This window comes from Clinocottus analis, unplaced genomic scaffold (genome assembly GCF_023055335.1).
Source record: "Clinocottus analis isolate CAN_PGR_092001 unplaced genomic scaffold, fCliAna1.0.p SCAF_2, whole genome shotgun sequence".
NCBI classification, from domain to species: Eukaryota; Metazoa; Chordata; class Actinopteri; order Perciformes; family Cottidae; genus Clinocottus; species Clinocottus analis.
This window is the reverse complement of record NW_027175931.1, coordinates 22,033,822-22,045,565: the sequence shown is the minus strand read 5'-3', so window position 1 is coordinate 22,045,565 and position 11,744 is coordinate 22,033,822. Positions and strand designations below refer to the sequence as shown.

General features: G+C 42.4%; 1 protein-coding gene across 1 annotated transcript; it reads right to left on the bottom strand.

The window, feature by feature from the left end:
* Nucleotides 1-3,600: 3,600 nt before the first annotated feature.
* On the bottom strand, nt 3,601-11,483 carry nek3 (NIMA related kinase 3). Its single transcript, XM_068585462.1, has 13 exons — nt 11,172-11,483; nt 10,734-10,827; nt 10,548-10,645; nt 10,362-10,445; nt 9,950-10,017; nt 9,745-9,831; nt 8,745-8,799; nt 8,292-8,492; nt 7,899-8,013; nt 7,182-7,325; nt 6,948-7,079; nt 6,721-6,838; nt 3,601-6,524 (listed from the first exon to the last, which is right to left on the bottom strand). The coding sequence occupies exons 1-13, from the start codon at nt 11,286-11,288 to the stop codon at nt 6,458-6,460; spliced, it is 1,380 nt and encodes a 459-aa protein (XP_068441563.1). The 5' UTR covers nt 11,289-11,483; the 3' UTR covers nt 3,601-6,457.
* Between the last annotated feature and the right edge of the window lie 261 nt (nt 11,484-11,744).

Below are 11,744 nucleotides of genomic sequence, written 5' to 3'. Positions count from 1 at the left end.
AAACAAACAAACTTGAATTGCATTTTTAACAATGGGAAATATTAGGTTAATGTTATTGTGATACACTCAGTTCACTGAGTTTAATGTATGACATTAACAGGTGTATTTATTTTTATTATAATTTAGAGGACCTCCACTGTCACATCTTTTCAAAGTTACGATCTTCTGAATCCTTATCTGCATGTTACTATGGACAGTGGAATAGAAATACCTCAAATGGACTCTGGACAGTCAACACGTTAGAGCTGATCAGCACAACTTGTAATGAAACATGAAAACATAATGAACGTAATGAAGCCTGGAGTCCACCTATCCAGTTTCACACAGGGGCTCCACTAAACCCCTGGCAGGATTAGTGTAACCCGCACCCCACTAATGCTACAGTACAGACTTAGAAACAAATGCCCGTAGCACACCCTGCAGCACAACCACACATAAAAGCTGATGCTTACAGGTCAGCCTTGAGGTCAGCATACTCCCCATAAGGAATTTCCACCGACCACACAATACTTTCCCATTCTTCTTCACCAGTAGTCTATCTCCTACAAACACGTAAAATCACTCTGTAAATCCCCCATGAGGTGGTGTTGTGGTGTTCTCAAACCCGCTGTTGTCAAGAAGCCACAGCTCTTACTAAGACTTAATCATGATTATGGTTGGCTCCGTTATTTAAATAAGGATTTATTCCCCTCGGAAGAACATTGCTGAGTTGTGGTGTCACTCGGGTGGGCCCACAAACGCGGTGCACTGACACAGATGTTGGTGAAGTTTTAAAGGGGTAGTGATGTCGACAGGCTGAGGTTGCACTAGAAAGTAGGCGGGCAGACAGGAAACGCACCAGAATCAGAACATGTAGTTCAAGTTTTACAGGCTGCTGAGAGGGTTGATTCGCTGATTGCAGACAGGTGTGTATGATAAGCAGAGGAGCGAGGCAGGAGGACGCTACCCACATACAGGAAGTAGAAAAACAAGCAGGAGCGCAGGCCGCGGCCGCGGCACGCTGGTTCCTTGTTGAACTTCTAGAGATCAAAAACACAACTTCCACATTCCTTTGAACCAGCCTCCTGAAAGAGACACCTAATTTATTGACACTTTGGCCGTAGGGAGGGAAGGACATGACTCATTGATACCCCCAAGGTTATCTGCATTGTTCAAAACAACTCACACACACACACACACACACACACACACACACACACATTTAGCCCCATGTAACAGACAGATACGATCATTCCACAAAGGTAGCATCACGCTAGAGAGTCCTGTGCCATTTAATCATCATATTTTGATTGAACTATTTCATTTGTTTTCCATGAACACAACATTAAGGGGACATTTTACAAACGATACAGGTGCATTTCAATTGCTATAAACTGTTAGCCATCCTCTGGAGTTTTTTTTTTCTTCCATCCTTTTCCTTCTATTCATAATTTTCTACATGATAAAAAAATGAGTTGATAAATGGATTACACAACTTCTAAATGTCAAGAGTCTATGAAATGATTTCCATCCCACGTGGAAATGAGTTGAAGCTGATGACTGCCCCGACAAAACACATCTGAAACAAAATCTGAAACATTGATTCAGCCGAACCAACTTAAAAGCATCACCGCATAGAACTTTTTCAGAGTTGTAAAAAAAGGTTGTGTGTGTTCGAAAAGTCCAAGTGACACGATGTCTGGTCAAGACATTAACCATAAACTTGTCCTTTCTCCCTGTCTGCACTTGTGCAGTCGGGGTTACACTGTTTTAGATCATTGCAATAAATCCTAACTGTGCCTTTCCAGAGATTCAAACTTGAAATATTGGATTCAAACTGAAGCGTGAACCTTCGTGATATTCTTTGTTATGCGTGGCATACAAAGCAGTTTGGATTTTAAATGAATCTCGGTTGACCTCATTGATAAATAAACATACTATTTTTGAAAAATATATTCTTCCGACTGAATGGCAAAGCTATACTGTGAATCTGTTTATTGGGGGAGTTTCTCTGCATCAAATGTATGCATCCAAATCGACCCATTCCAAAACCACAATGCAGGATGTTGCTTCTCACTGAATACAAGCAGAAATATAGTGGTGGATGTGTGTCACAAGATTCATATTTCAATCGGTGTGTAGATCGGTGAAGTGATAAGGGAGCAAGCGCTTAAATTCAATTTCTACTCTAACATGAAAAAAAAGAACCGATTAGATCCAAGACGTCAACCTGGAATACCTTATAAACTGGAATTTCTCACCATGAGATGATAAGGGAAATTGGCTGCTGCCAACGTCACACAAAAACAGTATTTTAACTGCCTGTAGGCCACAACTGTTGAAGCTTTTAAAGAGTGCTATTGATTGATTATTGACTCCAAGGAAGGATGCTAAAGGGACAGGCCAGCAGAGTCTGTGACCCCGCCCGTTAGGAGTCACCAGGCGTGTTTGAGCCACAAACAATAGCAGGCTTTCAAAGTGCATATGCCCAGATAACCTGAGCACAGCCCGCACTGTCCCACTTCACTGAACACAGGATCCAAATTCAACTGTTCCTGTTTTTTTTTTTTTTATACCTCGACCAGCCGATGAATTGTGGAGCTCCACGATGTCTATTGTCTCATACGGAGCATGAAAACGTCGGCAGGAGACAATGGCGGGTCATTGCAGAGGGCTTGAAATAATCATAACAATGACAGCTCCCATATTTATAGTTGCAAAGAGACCTCCAACTGCAGCGCCTAAGTGCTTTGTTATTAACAGGAAGAGCTGCTCCCCGTGAAGAATAAAAGCACTTCTCTTGACTGGGTGAGTCACGATAGCAGGTTTCATTGTTTCCCTCACTGTGTGGTTGATACCACTGGGGTGATAACTGTCTACTAAAAACTAAAATACTGTACAGAAACAAATGTACCTGAACATCTAAATACAAATGAATGAAACAAAACACAGTAGAAGTGTGAACACTTCTCAGTTTGCTCTGAATAAGAAAAGGAATTTGGTAGAAAATGCCTTTCGAAGCATTAGTTGCCAGACAGAGATCACTGGGTCATCTTGCAGCTGTAGCGCTCTTCCTGTGTGAAACTGGTGAAGAGTGTGTGTGTGTGTGTGTGTGTGTGTGTGAGTGTGAGGGGTGGAGCAAGCCACAAAAACACGACAGAAAGGGAACAGAGATTGCTGGAGATATTCAGCTGCAATATTTCCCTGTAAAAAAAAAGGAGATTCAAGCGAAATAAAAGGTCTCCTGAGCATCATTTGATGCTTGATTGGTCACGCAATCAGGTCCCCAGGATGGAGCGGGAAGAAAATCAATTAGGCCCTTCAGATTAGACGTCGGACCAGGGGCCAGGGAGTAGAATATGTAATGGAGGATGTTGCATGTTTTAAAATGACTAGAACCTCAAAGTAAACTGAACAGAGAAAGAAAAAGAGGAAATGCGATCATGGCCCTCAGTTTCACAGATTTTTTTTTCTTCACTCGTGAGCTGCTCAGCTTGCACGCGATGTTCAAAAACCCAAGGCACTGTGGGTTTTGCGTGTACTTATCCAACAAACCAAAACACTGCGGCGAGTTTGCAGAGGTTTTTATTGCAGGAGAAAGTGACATAATGCATCGATCGTCAAACTGATTTGACTTTGACCTCAATACCTTGCTGTTAACACTCACGGTAGAAATGCTGCACAGAGGAACAATTCATTCAAAGAGAAATTCCTTTTTTGACCCATTTATAGCCATTGAGATACAACAGACACGACTTCACATCCTTCCTGCAAAAGGAAGCCCGTGTTCAACTGCTTGATCCACTCTATGTTTTCCAAAAAGAAACTTCAGAAAATTGTTCAGTCACGATTTAGTTTTTCCCATGCAGCACCCCTAACGTAACAATTAGGCTTGGACTTAATAACATGAACACTTGCACAGTTCCATGCAAATCAATAGTTTTGCAATGCATTCCTTCTTTGTTTATAATTATTGAGACTTTGTTCATTTCTGAGATTTTATGGTGTTATTATTTTCTTATCATTACATAACAGCAATATAGTGTGAGATGCTGTCAATCATTTATGATGAATAAAAACAGCAAAAGCCAAAAAAAAAGAGATTTAGGTCTGCAGCAGACGCTGTGACTCAAGACGAGGTGGGCCTATTTCCTGGTTTGTTCTATTAGTGACACTGAACATTATATTCTTATTAATAGAAAATGAATAATAAGAATAACAAAGATGGGAATAAAACATATTTGAAATGTAAGAATCAAAAAAGAAATTGTAATATAACAGACAAAAAGGTATACTTCCACTGCATGCATCAGCTGTGCATGTTGGCTGTTGCTGACTTCAACATGGTTATTTATTGTAGGACAAAAAGTATTGTGATACTTTATTAAGTCAGTTTGCAACAGAAATCTTGTTGCCAACACCTGGAACCAGAACGAGCGGAGTTTAAAATGTTTGACATTGGTTGTAATACAATGATGTTTTTTGATCGTTTGAGGAACATGAACACGTTTTCACTTTTATTTCGTAATTTAACACAAGGAGACAAATTGCTCAACATTTTAATGTTTGATAAAGAAGAAGAAGAATAAAGAACACTCAATGGTGGAACGAGCTCCCCATTGACATCAGGACAGCAGGAAGTGTCTACTTCTTCTGTTGCAAACTAAAATCACACCTTTTTTCGATGACAACTTAAATAAGGAAGGTAGCACCGAGTAGCACTTAAATTACAATCACTGGTAGCACTTAGTAGTTCAACTTTATTAAAACAATTATACTTTCTTTATTCTTCCTCTTCTTCTGAGTTTGTACACATGGTTGAATGCAATGTAAGTCGCTTTGGATAAAAGCATCAGCTAAATGTAATATCATGTATCTCTTCATGAAATGCTCTTTAAAGATGAAAAATGATTCCTGTTTTGATCAGAAAATATTTGATCAAATAATAAATAATTAAACGTTATTTGATGCCAACTTATAAAACCTTACTTTGTGATACTTAAGGCTAGTCAATATTTTAGTCTCGTAAAGTACTGAGGTTAAATAAATCTCAATTTTTTTTCATTACAGTCCTTAATAAGAACATAATACTTATGAAACCATTTCAGCTCAGACAGTTTACATGATGGCTGGTTTGTCATGGACGCTGATGGGAGACCCTCCTATCTGCAGGACACACAGCATGGTGGTGTTGCACCACTTTATCTGTATCCTTGCTCAACACGGACATCATTGGAGGTACAAGGGGAGATAAAGTAAGAATTAAAAAAAAGCAGGGGGCTGGGGTGTGAGGCCCTGAGGGGGATCCAGTGTGTCTTAAAGATAAGGGGCGAGCTGTGGCCCCCGGCTTCCTCAATAAAACACATCGTGGGCAGATATGTGGAAAGCGGTCAGCCAACTGGAGGCCTCAGCCAGCGGAGGAACTTTGGCAGCAGGATAATGCATCGCTGGTGTGACTGTTGATGGTGAATCAGCACCATTATGGTTTTGTTGACTCAAGGGTCTGTATCTATATCCTGTTGAGCCCAAACCGTCATGGGCGAGGCTTTTATTTTTGTGTTACCAACATGTGGTTGAGTTCTTGCCCGCTTTTACTGCATACGGTTGAGCTTCTAATTTGGCAAAACAAAGATAGAAACCGGCTCTACTGGTTCCCTTTTATTAAATGTCTTTATGCTCTTTGCGGTGCCAATACCTAAGCAGCACGAGCACACCCAGATTTATCGGACTATCCCGGATTTATCGGATTATATTCGATTCTTAATAGCAAAAAAGAAGTTCAATAGAGGTTTAATTACATATTAGCCAGTAGAAGACGTTGCACTACAAACGGCTCACATCAGGGGTTTCACCTCCACCTAGTGGTACATCCATAGACCGGCAGTCCCCTCTCAGCGTCTGCTCCACTATATGGGTCGTGAGTGTCTCACCAAGGAGGGAAAGACAAAGCGTACCCATGACTGGACATGGTTAGTGTACTCATCATATTGCATAGGAAGTGGACATCAAAAGGGCGGACTCAAAGTGCTGCGACCCTGTGGAGACCCAGCTGCTCTTAGGAGAGTATTTCCTGTTCCCCCCACGCCCCCGACCAAAGCAAACAGGAGCTTCCAGACGGCCTCAATCCACTGGGAATGTTATCGTTGGAAACTCGTACAGTATACGCTGCAGATGTGCAAAATCCAATGGGAGGCAGAGACACAAACACACACATCTCAAACATGTTTGTAAAAAAAAAAAAAGGTTTCACAACGACAAGTTTAACAATATCCAACTTAAATAGTCGTGTTTGGCTGCAGCAGTGCGACCAGTTCACTTTGTTACGGGTTTTTTGTAAACTTGGATATAAAGATGCTAGAAAAGTTGGTCCTTTTTTATTTGATCAAGACCTGGTCTCATACATATGATGTGAAATGATTCAGTGTGTATCGTGAATGTAAACGCCTTGTGATTGTGTGGGCTCAGAACAAATGAGGCCTTAGTGTCCTGACAACATTTTCTCAACTTCATCCATCCAGTCGCATGGAGATTCTTCCTCAAAGTCTCTGTGAAGCGAGGAGAAACAGAACAATACACTTAAACTTTGTCTCCATGTTATAGGGGATGCAAAGACAAACTACACATCCCAGACATTCAACAGAGAGTCACACAACCCTGCTCTTCGGACGTTTATATTTAATGTGAATTTATCTTTCACAAGCGATTAAATAAGAGGTAAGTAAGAAGTCGGGGGTTACTTACGTGTCCTCGTCATCAGAGCGTGACTGCAGACGCTCCTCGTCTTCGGCCACTTCAGGCTCACCGCCGTCGGTGTCGTCCCCTCGCGGTTGGGAGAGGGGTCCCACCAGAGGGTCCTCGACTGAAAGAGAGAACCCCAGAGGTCGGTTTATATCACACGCGACGATGACAAAGAAGAAATTTGCATGGTAACAAAAACTAAATACTGCGTTATTCAGATGTCAACAGACCTCCTGTGTTTATTGAAAAGGTGCTAAAGGCTCTGCTGATGCGGGCCTTCTCCAGGAGACTCAGAAGCCTCTCAGGAGGGTCCTTGTCCCATTGTCTCCTCTGCCTGCTTTCCTCTGGCTGTTCTGGCACATCTGGACCAACACAGGAATACAGCTCACACACTCACACACTCTGATACGGTATGTCACGCCACAAACTGTGAGGAAGTGAAGACGTGGCCACTGCTCTCATACCTCCATGAGTAGAAGCCATGCTGTCGGATGAGAGGAGGCTGGCGTTGGCCAACATCTGCCGCACGGTTTCCGATGGCTCGGCGGCCCACTGCTTTCGAGGACCGGGCCCTGTGCTTTCACGGGAGGCTTCGGGAAACTCCACTCCTGAGGTAAAAGGTTGCTTAAGATACTTTAAAAAAAAATCTTTTCTTGTTTTCAGTAAGGTCCTGATGAGAAATCACATACATATTCTGTAGAAGCTGCAAGGATAAAAGCACAAAGAGTACGGGAAGGGAAAAGAAAGCATCACACAATAAACAAAGAGGAGTTTTGTGAAATTCTCTTGATGTCATGAAGATTGGTTTCAGTTGCAACAAGGATGGATTGTTCATTTCTTTCAATTGTTAGCGTTCTCAGGTTTCCCTAAAATAACGCACCTGAAAGTGTTCTAGAGAAAACACTCATGTGATACTTTCCCTGTGTTTTGGCTGTGGTGGTCAGTAGGTATAGCAAATCCCTTCACAAAAACCCTTCGGGGATCAATAAAGTAATTATCTATCTATCAAAGTCCACTCATAAGTTGAAAAAATCCAATAAAAATCATGTGTGACACGTGAGCATTTGTTCACTGCCAACCACACGTGTCCTCCCAAAAATGTCTGTGATGTGGCTCTCCCGGCGTTGCAGCGGTACATCACTTTTTCTTGACAACGCTGTTAACTTTGCTTTGCACTCTACCTTCACATGTTGACGTTTTGATTAAACTCCTCTCTCCCAGAAGATTAGCCACCTTCTTCCCCTCTCGTCTGTCCCATCGACCCGTACGCCTCCCCTGTTCCTGCGTCTCCAGCACCTGTAAAAGATTCAAAGCGCTGTCGTAAATCACAACACATAACATGAGCACCGGGGGCCATCTGAACCAATAGCGCCGTGTCAAAGGTCAGATTCCACACAGACTTCAGCTGGGGAAATTGTGTAAGAGTTTAAATTCTTACTTGGACAACTTATTGCGTGTGTCGCACTGACGGACGAGCGGCTATAAAATCATGCCTGTGTCAACTATATGCAGGAAGCTCAAATTGCAGGGGAATGGCACAATGTGTGTGTGTGTGTGTGTGTGTGTGTGTGTACCTGGGAGGGCAGGTGAGTACGCAGTAGTCTGGAAACGCGGTGAGAGGTCAGGATGCTGTGCAGGGACGGCCGGTCTTTTGGGTTGGTCTTAAACATCTGCTTGAGCAAGTACTGCAGCTCGTAGGGCAGGCGATTGGGAAGGGGAGGGTACGCACCCCGGCACACCTTCAGGATCAGGCTCCTCCAGCTGGATGCCTGGAACTGGACACGAGAGCGAGCCGTGAGACCAAAACACGTCGCAACATCTGAGCCATAAAAAAAATACACAGCAGATGATCAGAACTCAGCTGAAGACACTGGGCCTCCGTCTTCCCACAACAAAGCTTTTACAGTATTTCGCTGTGACGCAGAATGACAGCAGGAATATTGTACACAACCATTCATTGACAATATTTGGAGAGGGGCCCAGAGTCAAAACCTGTGGCGCGAGGAGGGATGGGGGGGGGAAAGTACCGGGTGTCGCAGGGTGCAGAGCTCGTAGAGAACGCAGGCCAGAGACCACACATCACTGCAGGACACACAGACACAGAGATGGTTATTCATCCCACTCCAGACATCAGTCATGTACTGGCACGGGCGAGAAGATAAGACGAGACAGGCCAACCAACGCGAAATTTACATAATCACCACTGGGCTGAGAACACAGGCTTGTTTTGAAATCTCCCGACTGTTATTGACAGTCCACCGCCCAGGATAGAACATTGTGGGCATTGTGTGAAGGAGTTATGTCGATGGGAAACCAAGGTGGAAGGGGAAGTCCAAGCAAACATAAAGTCCAAGCAAACATGGAAATAAAGGAAAAATCATAAGGATTTGTTTTCTTTGATCTAAATATTAAAGTGTCCCTTTAAAATTGTCATGAATGGAGTTTTGGAAATTGTCTGTGCTCGTAATTATGCAGTAATAATGTCAAGAAAACAGGGCGGCTTCACACGTCGGGTCAACCAGCACCAGGAGATGGAGCCAGAGCATGGCTTTGATATATCAGAATTACAGAGGGTAATGTTTGCATCCTGCTCCTCTGTACCTCACGTCTGCGTCTTATAAGCCTCGATTTCCCTCATGGGAATTAATATTGCAAATTGTCTTTACATATGGTCAATAATGTAGATAATGTGAACAGTCTACAGATATCTTATAGGCATTAATATACATATTCTAGTGGGTGTAGTCTTTCCTCAGTACACCAACATTAGCCTGGACACTGTCGTTATGTACCCAGGCCTCTGTACCACATTTACAAATACTATTTATTCATCAGCTTTTCTTTTATTGTTCTATGATTCAGGGTTTAGGTTTTTTGCTTTTACCAAAATGAATACTTCCTGTTGCAATACCCCAATTTCCTCGAAAGAGCATTGATTCAAAGTTATGAAGGTTTATCCTTTTTTTTCTTTGATCCTGTGTCTCAATAGAACACTGAGGCACTAGTCAAACAAACATGGAGAGATACCTCTTATTGTTATATGGCTTGTTGTCCCAGATTTCTGGAGCCACGTAATATGGTGTCCCAACATATGTATGAGCATACGCCTTTGAGCTGCAACACAATTACAAAAAAAAATGGTCAGAGCCCAAAATGTGGCAGCAGCAAATGGAGCACACAGTAGTGATTTAAAAGAGGCAAACTATAAATCGTTGCCGTTCTCTTCCCGTACCTGTTTAGAATACACGCTGAGCCAAAGTCTCCAAGCTTGATTGTCCCATTATCTGTCAGGAAAATGTTCTGGGTACGGAAATGAAAAAGAAGCGACGGCTTGAGATGAGGCCAAAATAAGAGCAACCAAAATGATGATATTATGCATAAGTGGGAGATGAAGTTGTGATCTTATCTCAGTCAGCAATTTCATCATTGTTCATTTCCCTCCCCAGTGTTCACACTGATGAGATTTTATCAACATGCATCAGACCAATAAACTAAATGATCAACTTCCTGTTCCAACTCATCCAGTCTTCCTCATAAGTTTGCAATGTCTGTTCTATGTATGTTAACCGTTTCAGACATACAATGGAATATATGAACTTGTAGCTACAATAACTATAAACTAAGATGTCTCCAGACTACTGCACCTTGGACTTCAGATCTCTGTGCAAAACCCGTCTGTCGTGGATATGCAGTGCGGCTGCACACATTTGAGCAAACCACCTCAAGATCTGGAAACAAGAGATGGCAATAAAAAAAACCCACAAAATACCTAAAACATCACGTGAAACAAAAGAAAGGTGAGAATAGTTGCAAGCTTAGTCAAGGCTTACGTCATCGACAGAGAACTGCACAGCTTTCTGTTGCCGGATCCTCTGGAGCAGGTCTCCTCCACTGCAGTACTCCATTACAATACACAGGAAGTCATCAGCTGAACAAACACAATCACACAGTCTATCCTACAATCCAAACCAGAATAAGTGTATGTCTTGTTGGAAGAGAGATAGTGTTGTGAATACCTTCGAATGCCTCCCTGAAGGCCACAATGTTGGGATGTCTCATTCTGGACAGCAGGATGGCTTCTCTCCTCGAATTTTCCAATTTTGAGTGATTCTATAAAAATGCAAATACGAGCATGGATGCATTCTCTATTATGCCAAACAATCAGCCTCCACGCCTCTGTACAGTCTGGTAGGTTATCTGCACAGAGCAAATACACCTAACATTTTCATATCCTACCCCAGGGACATAACAGTCTGGAATAAAGTAGTCTGCAGCAGGTTGGTTTACACAGGGTGGTGCAAAGCCAACATCTCATTGCGTTTAATTCTCTGTTTTATGACTAAAATCTTTTTTTTTTTTTTTTTTTTACCAGAAAGGCTCGCGTTGGGGGGATTTATTTACTTTGCAGGTGAGGGAAAAGCTGTAGTAACAGTGATATCTCTGTTTGCACATACCTTTGGCAGCTGGACTTCCTTGATCACATACTTATCCTGACTGCTTTTACACCGGACTAACAAGGCCCGACCGAAAGAGCCCTCACCGATGATTTTCTGGAGCGAGTATCTCTCCATCGAGCTCCTTCATAGACCACAAAGAGACCACAACAAAGGCCACAAACAACTACTAAACTAGCTACAATAGAGTGAGCCGATGGAGGCGAGAAGATTGTCTGGATTTCCTCTTCAGTGATCACACTGAGCCATTTACAACGAGTAATAAAAGACAAATTTCCTCCAAAAATCTACCTGACTGGTGCTGTTTGTTCAGCCGCTACTTCCTTATTATTATATGACGTAGGCGAATTACACACTTGTACTGCGCAGCTTGGTCGGTAGATGGCGGGAGATAATACTGTGTAGTTTCAGAGCTATAGTCTCTTCCGGGTAGACTACCCGATAGAGACTATAGCCTCTAAATACTACAATTATCATAACATATTTTAACAATTTGTCTTCGTAATCAAATAATGTAATATTGTGTTTTGTTTTCTAACCTTAGTTTTTGAAGCTTAAGACTTTTTAGGTACC